The following is a 25896-nucleotide window of genomic DNA, read 5'->3' as shown; positions in this document are numbered from 1 at the left end:
GCTTGAAGAGTTAATAATTTGCGGGTAATAAGCAATGTAGTCGATAAGTTAATAACTGATAACAGTTACACAAAGCTGACGGCGATTTCATTGCTTTTATAGCCTGAACGCTGAAGTTTTGTATGCTGCGGCATGATTTGTTTATTTTGCTGGCAATGCAAAGTGTCAGTCAATTGTGGCTATATGCCGAAAAGGCATCAAAAGCAAAGGAAAAACACACAACAAGTACGCCATAATTGAAAAATGGAAAATATGATTCGATAAGTTGCTTGCAATATTACTCGGTTGCTTGGAAATGCAATTGAATTTTGATTACACAACGCTTTCCAATAAATCTGTGAGGCAGCACAAAGTGAAGAGACATACACACCACTTGAGCAAACAACAAGTGGTGGCATTGGGCACACAGCTCGACTCGGTTGCAGATTTATAAAGCAAGCCTTGTTTGTTTTTTTAAATCGTTCAGCGTAAAGAAAAAATTCCGCTTGCTACCTATGCAACCTGTGTAAAATTTCATATTTGCATTGAAGCTAATCAAAAATTTCATTTGTGCAAACAAGCGACTGTTCGTAGAACCGCTTATCACACAATCGCACACTCACTGTCAAATTCGTTTTGGTCTGACGCTTTTAGGCACTTGATTACCAAATGCTCCATTAAATTTTTGTTGCTTTTGGCTAGTCACTATTGTTGCTGTAATCGCGAAACTGTCATCGCACTTTTGTCATATATGTATGTTTCGAAGTAAAATTTTGTCATGTGGTTTTTGTTGGGTTTCGCGCGCGCTGTTATTGAAGGTTCTTAATTAAATTTGAATTTGGATGGGTTTTTGATGTTTTTCACGCGGTGAATGGATTCTTATTTTTTTTTTTAAGGATACATTTTCTCTGCAACTGCCAACGAGCCATCAATGTTGCATAAATTGAAATTGAAGAGAAGAGAATAAATGGAAAGAAAACGATATCGTTTATCGGCAACGAAAACTTAAATCTGATTATACGTTGAGGCGACTATAAAGTCAGGTTCTTCATATATACATACATATAGTCGTAGAAGATTGAGTTTGAAAAATGTGCCAACTGCATGAAAATATTAGTCAAAAATCGTAAAATTCAATTCTTTATGGTATTTAAAGCAGAAACATACTGTGTAACCATTTTATTCTCACGAAAATTTCATACAAAATAATTTATCATCGCTACTTTGAAATATGAACAAAATCGGTCTCCAAACTTTCATAAAAGCAGCATCACAAGGTTAGGTCGATTGGACCGCAGTACTAAGTGGACTCACTTATACTCAGTGTCCTCAGTGATACCTTCATCGCTTTGAGTTCATCGAGATCATTGAAGAAATAATTGCCAAGAGCTTTTGCTCTCCCTTTTAATAGAGTCGGGCAATGGCAGAGAAGGTGTGGAATGGTTGCTTCTTCGTCCTGATCAACGTAGCTTATGCAGTAGTCGTTCCAGTAGCTCGTTTCTGTAACAATTCTCTACCAAGGCAAATTCATATATGAATTCGCCGCCTTGTTCTCTACAGCTAATGAGTAGTAGAGAATGACGTATATTCTCTACCAATAGAGAAATAATCGGTAGAGAAGAGTTACAGAAGCGAGCTACAGGATGCGCTCAGTCTACACCAGTAACTAAGGAAATTTCCTGTCTACTTAGAATAAGTGCGTTGAGAGTTTTTGGCTGGCCAGGGAATTTTGGTAATATGACAGGACGGTCTCATCTTTCATTGGAAATTTCTATGAATTTTTCATTCAGTAGAACTTTACATGTTTGAAAAGGGATGCCAAGAGTAACCCTCATATCTGTATCAGGCAATGTCGTTCCATAACGCGCGAGTTCTTTAGCCTTGCAACTTCCCTGAATATCGCAAAGGCCAGGTACCCAGGCAATGTGCGTGCTGAATGTCTCAGTCATCTCGTTAAGATATCGGCTGCATTGAGCAAGCAGTTACCGTTATTTTTCACACGGATTTAATAGCCATCTGGCTGTCAGTGAAAATGTAGATATGGTCGTATCGTATCACACTGTGACAGTGGTGCGGTCTTTAAGATAGTCATCAGTTCCGCCTGAAAAACACTGATATAGTCAGGAAGGTGAAAGCTGAATGTCTTTTGTTCAATTTCGATCCGTTCGTTACTGTGTCCAATAACCATTCCTCTCTTGGGGGAGGAACCTGGGTTTGGAAGTGCGTCCGGTTGGGTGGTATGTAGTCGTTTGTAGGAAACTGAGTAAGGTCGTTCAAAATTTAATAATAACCGATATGTGGATGCATCCATTTCTTGGTCGCGTTAAGCTTAATGATAGTATTACATGCCACCTTTCTTGTATACAAATCCGTGCGAAGAAATGTTAGGAGCGTGTTGAGCGCTTTGCTGGCTGTTGTCTTTATGGCTCCTGGTATTAGTAGAGAAGCCAGCCGCTGAAGTTTGTCCGTTTTCTTAGCGTTTACCTTTTTATTGAGGGCAAAATTTTCTTATAAGATGGTAAACCACTTAATGGAATAGAACAAAAGTTAGAAGATATCTCGTATTGTGTAGCTTCGGTCTTCTTATTTTTAGTTGGACTCTCTTTTCAATGTAATTTCGATTTCCCTTAAAACAGAAAATTAAAAAATCTGCGCTGGCTTGTCCCCGAACCCGGCATCTACTAACTGACAGTTTGAGCCTCCACCAACTCGGCCACGACTCTATTCTATGAAATATTAATTACTTGTCGTATGTCCTTTTGATGATCTCAAGAAGGTATCGAGAAGACTTTTCATAAAACGGAAAAATATTTAATTTTTAAATTATTTAATTAATCAGGGTTTGGCAATTTTTAAAAGATATTCTTCATTACCGTAATTCACAAAGGCCCTAACCAACAAACTTTCTATTTTACAGGAGAAGCAAAGAATGATATCAAAAACAGGTTGGGCTTTTTAAAAATAAGCATATATGTTACTCCGTTGTTTTTTGTACTAACCCTTTAAAATTTTTAGTTAGGGTGTATTTTAATATATCTTACCCAAATCTGTGAAAAACGCAGTTTCAAAAAAAGTGTTCATTATACTCTTTGTGAATTAAGGTAACGGCTTGTTAATAAAACCAAGCATAATTTTCACATTAAATCAATAAGAAATCTCTATAGAATTTTCTTAGTTTTTTTTGTCTGTTTCTCTCTGTGTTGCCTACGACTGAAACTTAAGATTATGTATGGACTCTATTACGTAAATTGTAAGAACAATTAACATAAAATTGTATTCCAGCCCAAATCAGTGTCTAATAAAATGCTCGACTACTTCGCAACATCGAGCTATAGGAGAATCGTTCCGTTGAGTGCAGGGAGTCTAAATTGTGTTAGTTTCGTTTCTTGAAACACAGCCCCAGCTTGGTTTTGTTCAGAGTAACTGTGGCTCTCTTCTAGCTATGTGCTGAACCCTTTTTTAGGAAGGATAAGTTTCGCAAGCGTTATCGGTATAATGCTGTCTACACCTAAGAATTTATTCTGGCCCGACGGAGCTGGCAAGGAAATATGAAAAAAATCTGAAGTCACTTCTGCATATATCTAACCTCCTGCAAATACAGATAAAATGCCCAACTCATCGAGGAGGGGGGCTGTGGAAACCACCTGCCGCAATTATTGTCGCAACTGAAGAGACAAGGAAGAGGTCAAGGAGAGCATCGACCAGTATCCCGCCCAGCCCAGCGAATATCTATTCATAATTTTTTGTGATATATACAACGCACTTGCTGCTGGAATTATTAAGGCAAGAGAAGAGCAAATGGCTTTCCAAAATCACAGGAAAGGAACCATCAGGCTTCGTCAGTAAATCCAGCTCAGAAGTTTGGTGTTTTATAAGCACTTCCGCCAGGCAAAATTTTTGACTCAAGGTATCAATACCACAAACAATACTCGTGTGATTTTCCGTCGATGGCGATCGAGATTTGAACCACATGGAATGTATTTTGCTTACAGACAGCTTAACCACAATTATTCCAAGTCTTAGAAACACCAAGTAAATAGAAATTTGATAACTGAGAGAGACTGCAGCAATACTAGCGTTCCAGCTGGAGCAATTAATAATAACGAAACAAAGAGAAAAGAATTGCACTTTCTGCAACTGAATTCTTACAATAACCTTTTATAAAGACTAAATATTTGAAAGCAATATTGATAGCTTTGGTCAGATGCGTTATTGTTGGTTCCCCTTGCAACATTCCACAATAGAGACAACAACAATAAACACAGGGCAAATAATCGCCATCCGATGGTTAGAGCAAACATACATAAATCAACAAAGCAAACACCAAATTGCCAAATCTGGAGCGAATAATAAATGAAGTTGAAGTTCATGAAAAGGCAATAATACGGCTAATGCCTTATGGCAGGACGCGAGGCATTGTGGTCGCAACATACTAAATTGGGAGGGTGCAGAAGCACTAAGCGCACCCAAACGGACACAAACACTCTCGGCCGCACAAACACCTCAGCGAACATATGCGCATTCGCTGGCACACATAAAGGAAGTGAAATAGCGCGAAATTGCTGCAAATAACCAGAAGAGGGTGAAAATGATATCCGTCTGCTAGATTTAGATGAACCAGAGGGGAAACAAGTGACGGCACAAAAAAAAAAGATAACAACAACAACAACAACAGCAATAACAACAACACTAATGTTGAGAGAAGTATTGTGATTTGATGGTTTTTTTTGCCTGATGTTGTTGTTGCTGTTGCTGTTGCTGTTGTTGGCGCTGATGATGCGGTTTAATGGCGGTTAAGGGAATATTATGAACCTGTTGGGCTGCTCATCAAATGAGCCAGCAGATTGCACTATAAACAAAAATTATAACACAGCGAAAAGCGTTTGTGCAAATGCGAAACGTCAAGGTTGTTTGGGTGCAGCAACACTATGTATACATACAAACATATTTAGCTTGCAGTGTTCTTATTTTCGTTGTAAACGGGGGATGTCCTGATGGCAAAATATGTTCTGGTTCTGGTGTCAGATGGTAACCAAAGTTAATGTGGAAGCATAGGAAAAAAGAAAAAAACGAAAAAGAACAAAATGCTGTTGGTTTGGTCTTGCTGGTGTTTATTTTTTGTTTTTTTTTTGTTATTCTGTTATGTTGCAACATTAATTGTGCATTATGAAAATGTGTTATTAAACACCTGCTATTATTCTGGAGCATGATTTATTTATTGTGCTTGAATTTGGTTGTATTGACGATAGCGGGAAGAAATATTTCTAGCGTTTGCCTAAAAGCGTCAACTCTCGATTCGAGCTTAAGAGTGTCTAATCAAAAAACGGTATTTCTTGGACAATACATACATATATTGTTTTAGAGGAACAGCTAAACCACAAAATTTATAACCTACAAGTATGCAGGGAATACGCTCAAGAATGTATGCTGGAACCAAACTGAAACCAAAAATCTTGGTCAGAAGAGTACAGTACTACCAGAAAGTATTCAGATTTGTTGTTGTTGTAACAGCGACGAAAATTCATCAAAGAAATTTCAGAGAATCAGCTGGAGTGAAAGCGATTGGACGGATTTGGTTCTGCGACTGTCGTGGGACGTATTTACTTATGTATGTTACAGTGACATTGGTGGCACTAGTAACCCTAGCCCGTATGGTATTGCCCTATAAGTTTGTTGGAAAAAATTAGAAGGAGTTGGCGTAGGTCTTAAATTTTCTGTATATAACATTAAATGATCCCCGCGAATAACGTTGTAAGCGACAAAATTATAATTTTGCAAAAATAAAACGAAAATGTGTTTAATGATGCGCATGGTCTTCTACTTTTTAGGTAGGGATGTGCCAGGTATCCGGTAGGTATCCGGAATCCAGCTTATCCGGCCGTTTTTGTGTTATCCGAATATTCGTCCGGATACTGGATAAAATCCGGCCGGATTTCGATTATAGAATATTAAATTTAAAAATCTAGTTCCGAGTTTTTTTTATTTATTTTTATAATCAAATTTAATAGTATCTAATTAGTAATTAGAATTAAAAATCTATATATCCTTCATTATAAAAGTATAATTTCCGCATTATCAGGCAACCCGATGCACTAAACTCATTTTTCGAGTTTACTGAGGAAGGGGGTACTCCATTGCCAGTTTAAACAATTTTGGAAATTCTTTGCGACCATGCCTCTCCGTATTTACATTGTACATTTACCTATGTATATCCTTAAAGTTAAAGATACTACTTTTAAGAAAATTGTCGCTTTATGGACACAAATCAAGAAAACGACGAAAAATGTCGGTGATCGATTTATCTTAACGCATACCTCCCATACCAACCATATCTCAAAAAGGGCTTAAAAATGACACAAAAATCGCATCGATTATTTGGCGCAGAATTTTTGCCACTTTAAAGCCGCTTTCGACAGCACTAAAAGGAGTTGCCTATACGCCGCTATATCTGAATTTGGCATCCCCTCAAAACTCATACGGCTGTGTAAAATGACGTTGAGCAATACCACCAGCTCCGTCAGAATTGGAAAAGACCTCTCCGAGCCGTTCGCCACAAAACGGGGTTTCAGACAGGGCGACTCCCTGTCATGTGACTTCTTTAATCTGATGTTGGAGAAGATAATAAGAGCTGCAGAACTGAACCGCTCAGGAACAATTTTCTACAAGAGCGTGCGATTGCTGGCTTATGCCGATGACATCGATATCATCGGTAACAAAAACCGCGAAGTCTGTTTTGCCTTTTCCAAGTTGGATAAGGAAGCAACTTTACTACTTTAAAAAAATAGTAATTAAATTCATTTGCACGTGGCGCCAATTTTTTGTCATTTCAGTGCCAAGTGGAAATGCGGCATAACGTTTGTTTAGTAAACAAAACTAAAAAATATCAAAAATGGATTTATCACTTTTAAGCCAGCTGGAGATACGGATACATTTTTGAACAAAGTGCTAAATGTGGTAAATCTTCTGAGCTGACTTTTCGATTAAGCATACATATGTACATACATACATACATATGTTTGTAGGCACAATATATTTGACCTGATTTGTTCGACTTTTTTTTTCGTTCTACATACATACATACCTTTTTAATGTGTTTTGCATGCTCATCATTGCATTATTTATTCATTGAACGGAAAGCAATGGGAGGGAGGATTCAGCGTCAAAACAACCATTTAGACAGGCACCATAAAAAACCAAAAACAAAAAATCTACAACATCAACTCCAGCAGGAAAGCGTGAACCACCAAAATTAGACAAAGGCAATCAAAAAAGCAACAACAAATTTTTCAAAAATATATGCTTGAGCACACCCTAAATATGCCTTGGTATTTGAGGCAAGACCGAATAAAACGTAGGCAAAAGGCATAAAAATTGAAGCGAGTGATTTTTAACGCCTTTTTAGCTTTCAACGACTGACAGTTGTTGGGGTGGTTAAGCTCAGACGACGTACGCCTGGCAATTGCCAATTTCTATGTTGGTCGCACGCCATAAAGTAGGCAATGATTTGCGTTTTTCAGCAAGCAGGAACACACACACACACACTACATGCGAGCCATATTTCACATGACAGCCCGACGGAAGAGCATATAAAAATAATAAAGTGTGGCAGGAAGTGTGAAAATTTGCTAGTAGCCACAAGCAAATTTAAGCGTAAAGACGCCTAAGTGCATGCTACACAAAACATAGGTGTGTGTGTGTGTATACCTGAAGTTATATATGTATGGGTAAACATTATTTGTGTGTTGGCTTTGCGATTTCGGCAACTTTTCTTTACTAGCTTGCAAGTTTTTGCAAGGAAAAATAAGAAATGTTCAGGTTGGGTGGGAAGACGAGACTGTGGAAATGCTTACCTCTGTTTGTTTGTTTGTTTGTTTATGTCCGAAAGTGAGCTTAATTTATTAAATTAAAAGTAAATGAATAGGCCATCAACACGCTCAGCCAGAAATTGCACATGTATACTACATACATACACACATACAAACGTATGTATAAACAAATAAAATGGCACAGAAACATCGACGGCCTTTGGAGACTAGTTATTATTGAGGCGGAGGCATGCAAGCAGACAGATACAGACTTTTATTATGTCTGTACTGGTATTATGCGGCTTTCGATATGCTCGTAAAAATATACATAAAGAAGTCAAGGTCACAAAGCTAATACTTAGTTAAGACCAGTGATGTTTTTGTGGCACCTTTAAATTATTTGAAAAATAATTGTGTGGGAGAATTTATAAAAATTGATACCTATTTAAAGGGCTTTAAATTAGAGCATGATAAACATTAGGTGCAAAAGGTAGAATTCTTTAAACTAAATATACATTTTTTTTTGTCCGAATTTTCCCTCCAAATTATGGTTCGTGTCTTGAAACGATTAGCTACTTCAATGTCTTTCTCGGCATTATTCGCAAATTAAAACAAAATTTAGAAAACTCTTAAGTGAGATTATATTTACATACAATGCCAGCTTGAAGTTGAGAATGCTTTTATTCAAGTTTTCTACCTTCTGTACGAGCATCGCCCCGCGCGGGACCCGGTTTTAAGAGAAATTTAACGTTTTTCAATTACTCTGGAAATTCGTATAGGAGGACTTTTTGGTGCGAGTAGTCCGAATTTGTCATTATTTTTGCGATCCGGAAAATATTTAGTACAGTTTTCATACAAAAACACCCAAAAATGAATGAAAACGGCCAAAAACGTTGCTTTTGTATGATTTTTTTTTTTTTGCATTTCCATTCAAATATCAGATCTAACCAAGTTTAAAGTGATTTCAATTTGAAATTGGTGTAACTAAATACCATAAAAAATTTTGTGAGATTTTGCTCAAAATCGAAAAATTGTATATGAGTGGTATATTTTTTTCTCTGCTTGCGATCCAATTATAGGAATGTATTTTTATCAAGCCAATAAAAAAAAAAAAATGTATTACCAACAAATCACGTTTTTTGTACGATCGCTGTACTAAATATTTGTCGGATCCCAAAAATTCGGACTCCTCGCGCCAAAAAACCGTCCAATACGAATTTTCAAAGTAATCTAAAACCGTAAAATTTCGCTCAAAAACGGGTCCCAAATAAAAACTTAAAATTGATATTACTCGATTAAATGATCTAACCTAGAAAAATGACTATATCCACTAAAATCAGCGTACCCGAATTGACTTTACTAGGTAGGTCGTCGGCATCTTCAAAATAAAAATTTTCGTCTTGTGCACAGTGTTATTAATTGAAAACAAAAATAAAAATTTCAATATAGAATATCAGTAAGGTATCTAACGAAAAAAAAAGTATGTAGAATTGAAAAGAATTAAGTTTTTTGGTTCACAAAGCCGAATAAGTATTGAAAAGTGGTTTCGTAAGAAAATTGATTTTCTCTTGCGGGAAAATCTTTACCGTTGCACGGTGTTATACTTTGAAAATAAGGAAAATTATTATTTAGTATTTTATTGTTAAAAACTCATTACCTTGAGTTCAGAAAGCGTTGAAGGAAGGGCAATAATCACTTCATAAGACTTCGGCCTGTATGAGCGTAATCTTTACCTAGTACTTATCGAAAGATTCAATGGCAACTAACTAACTAAGGATTTATGACAAATTTGTCTATTGTTCTTTTAAATATAGTCCAATGATATGAAGTTTTGGTGCTATAAATTATTGCGAATAAATATTTTTAGCATTAGGTATACTACACACATACTCTGGCTTAGTATACATCCTTTGTATACACTCTTTAAATCCTCTCTTCTTATTTGGCACTCTTTAAATCACTGCAAACTTAAATTAACCACCCAAAAATTCCAGTCAGACTATTTTCGTTAGCCGCAGACAAGCGTTTCACATAAAAACAGATGAAGCGACATGGACTGAATGAAATGACGAAATCCTCTAGGGACTAACCATCAGTGTTACAAGCAAAGTCACTTTGCACCAGCAAATCGTAATTTTTTTTATTTGCTTTTGTGTTGACGTTTTGCCGTTGTTGTTGTATACTGGCATAGTTTGCCAGTGCTGTAAGTGATATGCAGGATTTTTGTTTGCCAGGAAGATAGAACATTTAACATAGGATTATTTGGTGGTAGTAAGAAACAAAAACAAAAAATTTATTTCAGCGTTTTCTTATTTTGAATGCATTACTTTCCTTTTGACTTTCCGTAGCTTTTTGTTCTTTTTGTAGTTTTCCGTATAAAGGTAAATCTGCGAACTTGTCTAAGTTGCCATCAAAAATTATAAAAGTATGTAGCTCTGTGCCTTTAACTTTTTCAGTGTATTACTTGGGTAAGATTTAAGAAAAATATAAAGCGGCTGGCTGGATGAATCTGAAATAATAATCCTATATAAATAGTACATATAATCCTCATCAATGAGTACATGTTAAAGGCTATGAGAGAACAGAATTTTCCACAAATTAAAGTTGCACTTTGAGTAGTTAGAAGGGCGAAGAAGCATTCGACAGTATTCAGGCACAATCACTGGTTCGCGCAACATCTTAAAATAGCGACACATTTTAAGTGCTATCGCGTCTCTTATGCATCTGCCATAAAAAAGGTCTTCACAAAAATTCTTCTGTCGTTTGAGGGCGAACACCATTTTAGCAGGTTTTTCCACTTTAAAACTATTTTTCCCACCAAATTTATAATTATAAAAACTATAGCCTGTTATTCGATAAACATTTTGCCTGTTGATCCTCAGCATGACCCAGTTATAACTGGTGAAGTGATAAGTGCGAGAAAAAAGATTTGACACTATATGGTTTTAGAATTTGCCTTCAACAATCGGCATCGAAACAGTAAACCCCTAGAACAGGCACTTCAGATTTATATCTGGCCAAGGACTGTCACTCCAGCAACACTCCCCAAAAAGTCTTTGGGGAATTTGTATGCTGCTACAACAACAACAACAACAACAACAGGCACTTTCCCGGCGGAGTTGTTCAAATTCGGCGCCTGAGGGCTGGTAGGGAGCAGCTACCAGAATTTGGTCTTTTGAATACATGGAATGATGAGCTATACGAGCTGTTTAACGACATGGACATAGCGTCGTCTGGGTGGGTAGCTTCTTCGGGAAATCGCGATTGAAGATTGTGATTAAACTTAGTACTCAACTGACGACAATTTTTACTCAATATCTCGGAAACTAAAGGAGATACCCAAAAACCGATGGTCAATCAGGCTTTATTCAATCGACAGACTCCGTCTTTTGATCAAAACGTTTTACCGTTTAAGACCCACTTAAACCTCGAGAATCGCAATCAGTTGAGTTTTCCACGTATTAGAGTCGTTCAAAAACAATGAAGTCGGAATTTTAATGCCGCCACCCCCTAGCACATTGGGACACATCGGGGGACAAAAGTTGTTTCACATTCGACCTTGCAGTGCGACACTAAATAAAACTTTGTTTTTAGAGTAGTCTGATATTAACAAAACATTTGGCTCAAATTTTCATAGCACTATGATGATTTTTGTCTGTTTTATGCTTAAAACTCTTATGTATATATATTTTGTGTTCGATGAAACCTTACTTGGGCTGCGGTGAAGATTTTCGTCAAACTCGCTTGCCACTCAATGTGCTGATATGTAAAAGAGGAGCGGCAACGATAGCTGGCAGTATGGGTGGGGAAGCACAATTCAAGGAGTTTACAAGTGAAAGGCCACTTACACTTACATACATACATACTACTTGCAGGTAGCTGGAGGCCATCGATTCGTGCTGTCGGAAGGTAAATGGTTGTGGAATTAATACCACTTCTATGAGTTCCTCCTTTGAATTAATGTTTTGTATACACAAACACACACGTGTATACGTGTGTATATGTAACTCCTTCACTGCTTGTTTGTGCGATAGATTTGAAGGTTTACAAATTATTCTCCAACTTCTCGTTATAGCATTTGTATGGAGATATTTACATATGTACATTAATTTGGAGGTAAATATACATTGACTTGCCATATATGAATGTACCTATATACAAACATATGTAAATGGGTCAGTCCATGTCAAATCGACCAATGGTTGCGATCGGCCATTTTTGAATTGAATGAATTATGGGTGGAACTTTTATTTTACACTATAACGAAGTGCTGCCAAAGAAAAAGAAGTAAAAAAAAAAATTTTCGAAAGTTCTAAATTTTACAATTGCCCTGATTTTGCAAGTTAATTTTTTTAATATCTACACAACTATTCTAGTTGCAAAAATGGCCCTGGACGCGTTTTGAAGCTAATACTTGAGGCTATACATATTATATTAAAAAAAAATCTAAAAAATACAGAATGTTGAATTTTAAACAAACATAAAACTTATATACTATTTTAGCTCATTTCTTTACACAATACCTACCACTGTTTTTATGAACTTTGAAAAAAAAGAATAAATTTAGGGTTTGGAAAAAACTCAGAGCTCAATAATTTATGTCTTAAAAAACACCTTGAAAATTTCAGGAAATTTTAGGATCAGTTGGATGTGATTTATAAAAAGATTAGTCAACATTTTTTACAAGTTTTTTCTTCAACGATTTCATAATTTCAAAATTCTCTAAATTTTTTTATACCTACATATAATTTTCCTTATTAGCCCTAAATATCATCTTCAAACCTATACAGAACCATTTTTATAGCTATAATAACACAGTTTTACAAAAAAAAGTTCCTCCATATCAAACCAAACCTACATATAAATCCCTACGGTATTCGACACGCTGAATGCGAATCCGAGGTCCGTTAGCCTCCATCACGTCAGGTTAGAGGTCAGGTGAAGGTCAAGTAGGGAAAAAAACCATTGAATAAACCTGAAAATGCAATACGAATCTTCTGAATTTGAACTTGTGGCGACCTTGACAAAAATTTACTTCGGCAAGCGTTCTATTAATGGGTAGGATACCAGATTTGGTCGTTTTAACATGGATTGACCCATATGTATATATGTATATTAAGGTATGTATATACACATGAACATACCTGTATGTTTCTTATACAACGATGTTTATTTGGTTGATTGAGTGACGATTTGCGGTGGATGGGTTAAGGATTGTATGGGATTACAAGATTTTGCATGACTTTGTACATACACGCATACATATGTACAATGTATCTAGTTACGTATGTACATACATAGGTTCGCACAAACTAGTATGTTGCTACAAGTACATACAATTTCGCAGCTGGGTATGAATGGTGATTATTTATTGTAAAACATATTGTTAGAGTTGTTTGTAGTTGGCTACTGCTGGTCATGTCGAGGCCGGTAATTGATCTTGATTAAAGTTATGTTATCTCAGCTTGTTGAACAATGGCGCAATCATACACTGATGTACCTATGTACGTAAATTTGTATGAATGTATGTACTCCGAAAAAAATGCACATACATACAGGCATAGTATATGTACTTGTTTGCAAATATTTCCCCATACTTCCAGGCAGGGACCGTAACGGTTACAACGTTTATTAAAAAAACGCTCTTTAACAATTATTGTTTGACATTTATTTAATTACTCCTTAAATAACAAAAATCAGTCACTGACCTTTACTTTTTAATTCATACTAATAAAAGTCATTTGCATAAGTCTTAGTAAACTTTTGTTTCTCAACACCTTCTTAACTGCGAAAAATGTTAATGACTTGTATACGAATGATTTAAAAAATAAAAGTCGGTGACTGATTCATATTGATGACTTTTTTAAATAAAAGTCGTCAATAACTGTTATCAGAGAATAAACCGTATTAATATAAAAATCAAAAATAATTGTTATTTTTTTAACTTTGCATAAGAATTGCAAATAAAAATTTATTTTCAAATTTGAGTCTCGGTGAAAAAAGAAATCGATTGGTATGTATCACATAGTTGTAAAGCATTTCCTTCATGGTGAAGTTTTCCATGACAATTTTCACCAATAACCGTTATGTTCGGTCCCTGCTTTCAGGCATACGAGCATTTATCTTTATGCGAATTCCACAACTGATTAACTTAATAGATTTCTCTAAATACACTTTGAATATTACGAGTACTCACATATTTTATGTTGCACATATGTATAACAAATTTTCTACATTCCAGGTTTGGTTTCAAAATCGTCGCGCCAAGTGGAAGAAGCGCAAGAAGACAACAAATGTCTTCCGCACACCAGGCGCACTATTGCCTTCGCACGGTTTGCCACCATTCGGCGCCAACATTACCAATATTGCCATGGGTGAGGGTCTCTGTGGAACCGGCATGTTTGGTGGTGATCGTTGGGGCGTGGGCGTAAATCCGATGACTGCAGGTGAGTGTCAGTTGATTGATGTACATAACTGCAAGATGAGAGGAATTTATAGTTTGTATGTATGTATATATGTATGTACCTATATTGGAATTTTGTAGACTACAATAATTTTAGAACTAATTACGAGTAGGCAAATGAATTATTTGATTTGATTAGTTAATCTAGCAGTCGACTAACCTCCTTTCGTCTATTCTTTTTCTTCTTTCCTTTTCTTCCACATTTTATTTGTATTTTAACTACAAAAATCATCTATCTAACATTAATGTTGCAATTACTAAACATTATGAAGGGTTTGGTCAACTTAATCAATCTTCGCCGCTTTCATCTACAATAAATAGTGGTCTTAATTCGGGTATTAACATTGGTTCTGCAATGGGTGCTGGCAGTTATCAGCATTATGGATTAAACGCTTTAGGTACGTTAAATTAACAAACTTTCATTGTAATTTTATTTTTTTATTTTTTCCAAATAACTTAATTTTTACTTACGTATTATAACTATGTTGCCGGAACTAATACAGCAGCGAAAGATTTTTTTTTTATATATAACAATAGCTAATGTACAAAATTGCTTTAACAAAAATATAAAACGACTTCTTAGTTTTATGTAATTATCATTTGAAGGGCTAGTGGGTGGGACACTGAAAATAACTCTATTTTACCTTTGTGCACTCAAAGATGAATTTCATTCAAAACACTTAATTTTTGGGTAAGATATTTTTGTGTTGTAAAATATGAACTATACGATTTCGTTTTCCATAAAAATTAGCCCTATATAACCTTCATATAAATATTGAGAAATATTTAAATTTGTGACTGGTGGGACATGTGCTTGTGACTGGTATGAGGTAGTTATGTATGAAGTAGAAGTTTCCGTAGACAAAAATTACAACTTCTTTTTATTTTTTAATAATAACTGATTAGTGAAATGTAGTCATTTAAAAAGAGGTTACTACTGAAATAGAGACCATTAGGGCATTTTAAAATTTATGTCGTTTTCGACTTTTACATGGAATGATCCAGTACTTAACAATTAGATTAGATAAAAAATATATTTATTATAAAAAAATATACAAAAAACAAATAAAAAATATATTTTTCGTTTTAAAACAATAAACTCTTAAATTATATGCAAATTTAATTAAAAAATTATAAGAAGTATTTAAAAAGAAAAAAACAAGTTCCCAGAAATGAAATGAAATTAAAAAAATACTCTTTTTAAAACATTAACAAACCAAAACATTAAAGAAATTTAAAATGCGAACAAAATTAAATTAACTTTTTTAAAAATAAAATATGTTTCTAAAATTTAAATTAAAAAACATATTTTTTCCTTTTAAAAATAAAAAATCTTAAAAATAGAAAAAAAAGAAAAACATGTAGATTAAAAAAAAGAAAAAAACTCCTCTCCGCCAGGATTTGAGCTCGGATAACTCGATTAGCACGCCTGTTCCCACGCGTCATTGCGTCTGTTGGAGCGAGGCGAACTAAATTATGTTTTAGTACTTTCTCTCAAAATAGCTTTTCACCACGAGTGGTGAACGAGAAAGCTTTTTTCAGAATAACAAAGGTCTTTCGAACTTCCTTGTCATCTGTCGTTCATTTGTGTTACGAAAGACTTTTTACCATCTTAGCCAGATACTGCCATGCGTATTCAGGCTGCGCCTTACCAACCCTTTGCCTTATCAACCCTTCGCCGAATAAATTAATTAGCTCAACTATTTGGATGGATGTAAGCTCCAGTTTGTTGTTTTTCATCCGCGGAATTTTTATTCGTACCTCGCCATTGTGAAACGATGAGCTCGCACGGCTCAGGTTGACTTTGACCGCTGTTTTGAAGGCTGATACTATTTAGAAGGATGAAAAAGTTATCCCTCCATAACTTACAGCGGCAGTCAAAAATGGATGAATGGTGTTTCGTTGTTAATATTTACAATGTATTTAGAAGGATGAAAAAGTTATCCCTCCATAACTTACAGCGGCAGTCAAAAATGGATGAATGGTGTTTCGTTGTTAATATTTACAATGTTTTTCAAGCTAAAAGTTTTTTTTTTTATTTTTTTTATAAAAATATGGTTCATGCTTTAACAAAAGCTATATAAATCATACTTTCAAATTTTGTGCAGAACTTAGAAAAATTCCACAAATTTTTATCCAAATTTCAGGCTTTTTAATCAGAATTCGTAGAAATTTTTTGGATATGCAGTTTACAAGCTTATAAAATTCTAGTAAAACGAGTGCAAGTTTTGAGGGCCTATAAAATCGCATTGATTTTTAATAACTTTTTTTTGTTGACGGCGTTTTCCACTTTTTTCCATATGAACCATATTTTTATAAAAAAATATGAAAAAAATTATGGGTTGAAAAACATTGTAATTATCAAAAACTAAACACCATTCATCCATTTTTGACCGCCACTGTAAGTGTATTTTAGCCATCTTATCCTAGCTTACTGGAGTTTACGCTAGTATTGAAGCCTTCCGTAAGACACCTAACTTTCAGATAAAGTTTTCGGGTCTTTTTTATCTTGAAAGTGAGCAGGTTGAGATTCGACAAGGATGCTGGCAGTCTGTTGAGATAGCAGCTTTTTGACGTCAAGCTTTCCTTGTGCTGTTAAGCCGAAAGATAATACAGCAGTGGCATACATACAGTATCGGTCATATCTATAGCACGCCATTTCAAAGTGATATTGTGTGCCTCTTATGTTTATTCATTTATTTTTAAGAGTTTTCAATTAAAATACAGTTCATTCTCAGACAAACCCCATACAAACCCATGTGTAACAATTTGTAGAAAACTACAAAAAAGTCCACCAAATTTTCACCTAAATTTCAAACTTTTTTCTCGGAAGTGTTTGAATTTTTTTCGCCAAAGGTGTTGCGGATTTCTTCCATATACAAATAAATTGAGTTTATTCATTGTATGGAAGCCAATGCGACAAAAAAAAATAAAAAAAATAAACGGTAATTCGTAGCCACTTCAAATTTGCACATTATCAGACTAAAATTGAAGAGGCTAAAAAACTGTGTACTCAAAAAAATTCTAACACTTCCGAGAAAAAAGTTTGAAATTTATGTGAAAATTCGTTGCATTTTTTTGTAGCATTCTACAAATTATTAATCTTGGGTTTGTATCGGGTTTGTCTGAGAATGAACTATATTTTAATTGAAAATTCTTAAAAATTAATAAATAAACATAAGTGACACACAATATCACTTTGAAATGGCGTGCTATAGATATGACCGATACTGTATATGTAAATCCTATCTGGTAACAGAAAGAGCCTGTGTACGACAAGTTTGAAATATTTAAAAAATTACACCTTGCTGGGAATACTGCTATTGAATCATAAATGTTTAATTGAGTAAACAAGCGAAATTTTTGAGTGGACAAAATTTTCCACACGTCGTGATATCGCCTATCAAAAAAGCAAATAATAACATATTAATATTTTCACTCGTGGTCGCGGAGTAGTCAATCAATGATATTCCAGATTTTATTTGTATGCATTTACTCCACGTACATATTTTACACCTTTCCATTTTTTTATAAATTAGCGAATGCGACAAAACTTTTATACAAAAAAAACGAGTTTTCTTGAGAATTCATTAGACACGACTTTTGCGCAATTTGATTCGCTCCAAAAACGTTTGCAAAAAAAAAAAAACAAAATAAATAGTACAATAAAAATGTTTAACAGCCATAGGTTTGAATATTTGCCAATAAAATTAGCGACAGTTTGCTGTTGACAAAATTCCAATAGGTACAAAGAATAAAAAAGGTACATATCACCGAAAAGTGCAAGGCTACGAGCAATAGCTGCTGACATCGCCCCAAGTATGTTAGCCTTAGAGGACAGTGCTCCATATAAGCCATATCGACATATGTACATACATATGTGTAAACAGTAATCGTTATTTGTTTGCTTGGCGACAGTTCAGTTGCTATTTGCTTTCGCATTTCAGCGCTAATTGATATTTTGGAGACCAGTTTATGAAATCTCGATGCATACCTTGATATTTATTTTCTTTAGAATTCTAATTTCTTTTGTTGTTATTTTTGTATGTAGATCAAGGTACTTGAGCGTGAAGATTTTCATATTGACTGAAGCAATTTTCAATTTCCCTTTTTTCTACGCTTTTCAGGTGACTCGATGATGTATCAGCATACGGTTGGTGGCGTTAGTTGCGGCGCCAGCGGCTCACCTACCACGACCACGCCACCGAACATTAATTCGTGCTCGTCGGTCACGCCACCACTGTCGAATCAGCCAAATGCAGGGCAAAATGAGATGAATGGCGACCAAATGGTGAGTACTCAATTGTGGTGAAAGGTAGCAACAACTTTCCACCATTTACGGGCGAAATGTCCTGTTGCAAGGATTATAAGCACATTTTTGCTGCTGTGGTTTGTGTATCGACTAAACTCCAAATAATCACCACACATTAATTTTTATTCACCTCTATGCGTACCTGCTAAATTAGTGAACAAATTTTTCGCTATTCACAGGGTGGCCCACCACATCATCAACAACAACCACCAACGCCGCAACAACAACAACAACAGCAGCAGCAACAACAACAGCAACAGCAAGCCCACCAACAAAACCACCATCATCAACAGCCACCGTCACAACAGCAACAACAACAGCAGCAGCAACAACAACAACAACAACAACAGTCCCAGTCACAACATCAGGAGCATGCGGCAAACAATGGCGGTTCACATATGGTGCCACATTGTCATCAATCCATGCAATCGCCATCAGATGGCGGCAACGGCGTCGGCGAAGACGATGTTTGGCGAGGACACAGTATAGCCGCCTTGCGGCGACGCGCATCCGAGCTGAATGCGACCTCGGCGATTCCCTCGTACTTGCATCATGCTGCTGCCGCACACAACAACTACGAGCACCACAATTCGGTCTACTGAAATTTGTTGAAAAGCTTTGAAAGCTTTTCGGATTACGGTTTTCCAAGTTGTGGCAATCATGAATTCTAGAATTGGCCCAAAGCGGAAAGTGATGGCGGCGGAGGCGGATACGGTGTAGGGGGGCAAAGGTGGTGAGATTGTTCTATGATGTCCAGCGCACGAAGTTAAGACCATTTTGAAAACACTGTAGCGCAACATGGCTGGTGGTGAGGATGGACACATGTGGGGTACATACATACATACGAGTGAGGAAAGGATTTTGTTAAAAAGTTTGCTGAGAGACTACTTAGCAATGAATTGAACGACGTATACGTAAACAGTGAACCGCAAGTAAAATGCAAATATTAAAATTAAGCTATACAAGTAATTAGATATATGTAATTGAGTGACACATAAAGTTGTAAAAAGCTAAGACCGAACAGTGGTTTAGGTGTAAGTATATATGTAATAAAGCACTTGCAAAGTATATTTAAATTTTTTTTTGGATACAATGTGCAAAATATTTTTTAATTGCTAGAAGTTATTATGTTCTCCCTCCAGTGTATTTACTGCGAGTTTAAATGTAGTTTTATAGAAAAAAAAGTGAAAAAGATACATTTGCACAAAACACAAATTTCGCTGAAAATAGCTGCTGTTAATAGTTTTTACACTGAAATTAAACCTTGTTTTTTTTTGTTAACAAATATAATAAAACAATATATAGTATATTCTTGATGTAATAATTTTGTATATAAAAAGAAACCGTAAGGAAAATTTAACTGTAACTAAAACTTAACGAATTGATAAATGGAATTAAAGACTATAAAATGAGTAAGAACAAATGTATACGATATATAGCGCAGTGAACGAGTAATTATAAATTATCATATAAAAAGTTAAACTTAATGACATTTAAGTAAATATGTAGTTATTTAAAGATAAATATGTGTGTGCTTGTAAGTAATTATGTAATAATATACCATAAGTTAATGTTGCTAAGATGTTAAAAAAAGTAAAATAAAAAAAGATAAAAATTAGAACCGACAAATGTTCTGTAACTATGAGTTAAACAGTGGTCGAACACATTATAGCCGCACCACATTTTGCAAAATTTTAACATATTTTTTTCTTATTTTGCAATTTTTTTTTATAAAAATATAGTTCATTCTTTAATAAATCCTTGTAAATCTATGTTTCAAACTTTGTGCAATATAAAAAAAAAAATTTTATTTAAAAAAATTTCCTACAAATTTCGAGCTTTTTAATTAGATTTCCTAGAAAGATTTTGAGTACGTAGTTTCGCAGCACATTAGATTCACGAAGAATCAAGTACAAGTTTCGAACGGCTAAAAATTAATCTTGATTTTTTTTTTTTTTATTTTTGTTTTGTCCATTGCTTCCATAAGTCGACTCAACAATTTATTTTTATATGAAAAAAACCGTACCTAACATCTTCGGCAAAAAAATTTTGAATACTATTGGCTGAAAAACTGCATAGTCAGAATCTTTCTAGGAAATCTAATAAAAAGAGCTTGAAATTTTTACAAAATTTTGTTGATTTTTTTTTGTTATTGCACAAAGTTGGATTTACATGGCTTTGGTTAAAGAATTTGCTATAGTTTTATTAAAAAAAAAAACTAAAACTAAATAACAAAAAAAAAGTAAATAATATGTTAAAACTTGTCAAAATGTGGTGCGACTATAATTTGTTCGACCACTGTATGTACATTAGACCTGCAACCTTACAGGGGAGAAGAAAGCTTCGTCGTTCACCCATGAGTCTAAAGCATTTTTGTTAGGCAATTTCGAAAAAAAAAATAATAATTTGTTGGCCTAATCGAGGGGTCGACTTTTTAACTTTTTTTGTATATCTTCAGCATTATTTGTTTTATTTCAAAGTGTTCCAGTGACTTAACTTACCCCGCTCTAGTACTTACCCACCGCATCTCAGTTGCTACCACCCTAATGCAAAAAGGCGATCCCTATCTTTGGCAAAAAAAAAACATTTGTTTCAAAATTACCTCACAAAAATACTTTAAATTCACAAACTTGTTTTCGGTACGGTATAATGTACATATGTGGGTATCTGGAAAACAAATTTATAAAAATTCAGATAAGTTTGTCTCTTTACTGTTAGTCTAACTGTTATTAATATTTTAAATTTTTCAATTGTTTTTACTAATTCCGATTAAGTAAATTACACTATGGAACAACCCCAAGAAGAGTACGCGTATATGTTTGTCAAACCCTGAGAGCATTTTGGTCCAACTCAGCACAATTTTTTACAGCATAGCGTGCACCTAAAATAACGTCAAAATTGGTTAATTATATTGTTCACCTACTCTAAAAAAATAATAAGCGAGAATGTTAAAAAAAATATGTTTTGATGAAATTCGGTGCATCCTGGTCGCATACTTGAAAACTTATGACGTCCACCTTCTAGAAAAGCACTAAATTTTATGAATTTTGGTGAAAGTTACATTTCTAAAGCAATTCGCTGAACTCGCAGCTGGATCAATTTCAAAAAATGACTCGCATTTTTAATATTTGCTTGCCCTAAGAATAATTCAGCTCGCTTGCTTGGACCTCTTTAAATATCCGTTTTTAAAGCAAGCAACCGAAAAACACGAGAAACTGTCTTATGAATTTCCGTAGATATATACAAATTGGCCACATACAAATTAAAAAAAAAAAAAAAAAACTGGTCATCGATCTGATTGGCTTATTTAATTTCAAAACACATGAAAGAATCGTTATATCCACGAAACTATGGGCCAAATATAGTAAAACTGCATTTTTAGTTTTTCACATTGACGTCAGGATTTTTTATTTCAAAGGACTTTGAAATTTTAAAGATATGATTAATTAAAAAAATTATTTTAAAAATCATTGCAATGTAGAATAACAATATGGGTACCAAATCAAAGAGAAAATTCTGTAGAATTGTAAAACAATAAAGTTTTTTGGTTTACAAGGACGAATAGGTATTGAAAACGCGCTTTTAATAAATTTTAACTTTTTAAGTTAATAAAGTTTGCTGGTCGAAATTCGATGATGAGGTCTTGCGTATATTAGTCGTCAAACAATAAAAAAAAATAAATAAAAATAAAATATTGCAAATTTTTTAGGATATTTAAGAACAAAATTTGTAAAGAACATTTTCCATACCCATTCGTCCTTATACACAAAAAAAAAAAATAATTGTTATAATTTTAAAGAATTTTTTCTTTTATATGATACCCTTATTATTATCCTATATTCCACTGAACTTTTTTAATCATTTTTTTAAATAATCATATTTTTTAAATTTCAAAGTCCTTTAAAAAATCCTGACATCAGAGAGAAAAACTAAGCACGCAGTTTTACTATAATTCACCCTTAGTTTCGCGATTATATTCATTTTTTTTTTGTGAAATTTACTGTCGCACGGTGTTATATAACCGAAAAATTAATTTAAATAACTTAAGACCAAAGCAAAATTTTCACCCCTTTCCCCCTCCCTATCGACGGGTCTGAAGCCAAATAAACCGTTCGACGACACGACCCTCCTCAGTCCAGTCTGCATGCTGGGGATTCTTAAAGAAATATCCTAAATGGTATTGTGCACAAACGCCTGATTAAGGGCATTGAAGAATCCAGCAGCCTATTACAAAACTAATTCGATCAACTCAAATGACATTAAAAGTAAACGCTGTACAGGAAGCCCAATAAATATGTGCTGTATAAGGGTCAACCTCTATATTAAAAATGCATTTAATTTGGCATTCCTGCAGTGGACTCCAGCAACTTTGACAGTGTTTTCCGCGCTCAAATTTCTCCCTACTAGATTCGTCAACTACTTTGAGGGTAAATTTCCTGCAATACAATACCTTCGAGAACGATAGGGGATTCAAGATGACTATGATATACCGCAGCGTGCAGTACTAGACCCTTTATTCCAAAACATAATGCATATGTAATGAAATACAGCGACTCAACATCGTCACGGAAGTCAATATTCATATGAAAGGCGACAGTAGCTAGGCATCTGGATCAGATCTCCATACTGTAAATGTAACTATAATCTTTATTGGTTGTAATGGTTGGACTTGATGGACGAGGATATTATTTTGAGTATGAAAGGAGTTATTATTAACATCATAGACCAATAATCCGGTGTCACAATCTGTCATTTGGGGCAATCTGTCATTTTTATGTATTTAGAATTTGCGACATATACGTCTTTGGAAAGAAACCCAATTTCGAAGCTTTTCGACTGGACCCACGCAGTCACTTCAAGGCTCAGCTACAAAAATTAAATCTGTAAGACACTGATACGTACGATAGTTGATATCTTTGCTAGCCAATTTATATGTATTTAAAATTTTTATAAAATATTAATTTGTGAAAAAATTGGATGTACTAAAATTCCTTCGGATTTGACTAACACGCATGGATACTAACGTTTGGGCATTATTTCGCTGAGGACTCAAAAGCAATTTTTTTCCACAGTGTTGTTGCTAAACCCAATCACTTATGGCGTTTTCTATTCTATCGAAAAATGTTGCCTTCTCATTGCCCTTACCTTTGTATTTGTGCTAAGAAGGCAACATTTATCGGTAGAATTGAAAAGGCCATAAGTGATTGTGTTTACAAATAACACTGTGGCATTATTTTAAAAAGCCTTTCCAACTTTGTATCTGTGCAATAATATGTATTTTAAGTAACAACAGGCTATAAAGCCAATAATTTATATTTGATATATTTTTTTGTCGATATTATTCGTATAAACATTTCACGTCTTTGTACTTCGATTTTATTTAAACGTACGAAAATTAGTAATATATGTGCCCGGTTTAATCAAACAATTTTTAAAATTTATCACACCGTAAAAATTTTGCGAACAAAAATGTGCCATTTTAAATTTTAACAGACTAATGAATTAAAAACTACAAAGCTCAATTTCTTCTTACTATCCGAAAACTGCGATCTTCTGGTCGAATAGGCAAGATAAGTACTTAGTAGGAACTACATTCAATAAATATATTTTACAAAAAAATTTCAAGTTGATATCGCACATTTGCTGCAAGAGTGTCATGATCCAAAAAAAAAAACAAAATAAAAAATCAGTTAGGTATGCAGAAATATGTGCCAACTGTATATGTAAATTTGAAACTTTAAAGCAGTTTTTCTTGAATTTTTGATATTTTGGGTTATGACACTCTTGCAGCAAATGTGCGATGGGGCTTCTGAAATTTTCACTTTTTCACTTTTACTGTACATTTTCAGTGACACGCAACGCTGTTGCACTATGCCACCAACTGAAAATCGATAACAAGAAATTTAATTCAAATGTTAAAGATAATGAAGATGTTTTCCACAAAGAATTAAAAATGTAATAGACTTTATTTAATAGCTCCATTTAAACTTAAGATAGCCATGGATAAATATACACTAAATATGTATACAATAATTGAATATCGCATTGCTGCTAATTAAATAAAAATAAATTTAAGACAGTAATATGTGAGCTAGCTACTTATACATGTAAATAAATACGTACTTATAAAATAAATAAAAATTAAATATAAAAGGACTTTATGTGAATAGCTCTAGTGAATCAAACAAGTGACCACATGTTGATTTTTTTGTCATTTTTTGAATAGATACTCACAATATTTTTTAATATTGTCCAAGCTTTGGCAAAAACAATATAAATAAAAGATTCAAACTTTATGCAAAATTTAAGAAAATTCAAAAAATTTTCAACAAAGTGCCAAACTTTTTAATCTTAATCTTTCGAACATTTCTGGGCACGCAATTTTATGGTACATAAACTTTTAGTCCAATGAAGTGCAAGTTTCAACCGGCTAAAAAGTCGCGTTAATTTTTAATAATTTTTTTTTTGGTGACTACTCTTGCCGTTTTATTTTTATATAACAAGCGCAATTTAAAAAAATTACGTTAATTTTGTAAACTTTGTTGCGAGCGGTCTCCCGCATTTTATTTCTTGAGAAATTCATGCATAGAAGGAAAAATGTGCAAAAATCGCCAGCAAACAAAAAAAAATATTAAAAATCTTCGCTATTTTTTAGCCGCTTGAAACTTCCTCTTCACTCATCTAAAATTCTATGGCCTATAAAACTGCATACGCAAAATGTTCTAAAAATTCAGATTAAAAACTTCAAAAATTTTGATGCAAATTTTTTAAATTTTCCTAAATTTTGTATAAAAAATAACAAAAAAAAAAACAAGTTGAAAAGCTGCGATTTAGAAGAAATAGCTTTAATAAAGCCTAGACCTTTCACCGAAGAAAAAGTAAAACAATTTTTAAGGGATATAAAACAGCACGTCCGTCGCTTCTCTTCTCTATCAATTGACGCCAATTGAAAATGCCAAATGAAGCCAAGTCTTCCTCTGTTACCAGCATCGCGAACAGCGTTGAATACTTTCTGAGCTGGAGCGTTTCTGTCCCTTCGAACAACATGACCTAGCCAGCATAGCCGATAATGTCGATGTCGTCGGCAAATGTCGTCAATTGTACGCTCTTGTAAAGTATTATGCCTGAGCCGTTCAGTTCAGCTGCTTTTATTATCTTCTCCAACATCAGAAAAGATTAAAGAAATTACATGACAGCGAGTCACCATGTCTGAAACCTCGCTTGGTATCAAACGGTTCAAAAAGGTCATTCCCGATTCAGACAGAGCCGGTGATATTGATCAACGGCTTGGGGTTGTCTTTTCCACAACTTTCCGTGCTGCTACCATTCAGTAGAAA

The 25896-nt window shown here is 34.3% G+C and overlaps 1 protein-coding gene across 1 annotated transcript in view; it reads left to right on the top strand.

The window, feature by feature from the left end:
• otp (orthopedia homeobox) overlaps positions 1–19801 on the top strand; it is an 82984-nt gene extending 63183 nt beyond the window's left edge. Inside the window, exons 5-9 of the mRNA XM_017610217.1 lie at positions 14026–14230; positions 14520–14645; positions 18375–18531; positions 18768–18883; positions 18962–19801. Of these exons, the coding sequence (XP_017465706.1) occupies positions 14026–14230; positions 14520–14645; positions 18375–18531; positions 18768–18883; positions 18962–19161 (804 nt within the window). The 3' untranslated portion in view covers positions 19162–19801. The remainder of the gene's footprint in view (positions 1–14025; positions 14231–14519; positions 14646–18374; positions 18532–18767; positions 18884–18961) is intronic.
• The last annotated feature ends 6095 nt before the right edge of the window (positions 19802–25896 follow it).

Source organism: Rhagoletis zephyria, unplaced genomic scaffold, assembly GCF_001687245.7.
Source record: "Rhagoletis zephyria isolate East Lansing unplaced genomic scaffold, Rhagoletis_zephyria_1.1 Rzeph_scaffold_00290, whole genome shotgun sequence".
In the NCBI taxonomy this organism is placed as follows: domain Eukaryota; kingdom Metazoa; phylum Arthropoda; class Insecta; order Diptera; family Tephritidae; genus Rhagoletis; species Rhagoletis zephyria.
This window is presented reverse-complemented; position numbering and strand designations above follow the sequence as displayed.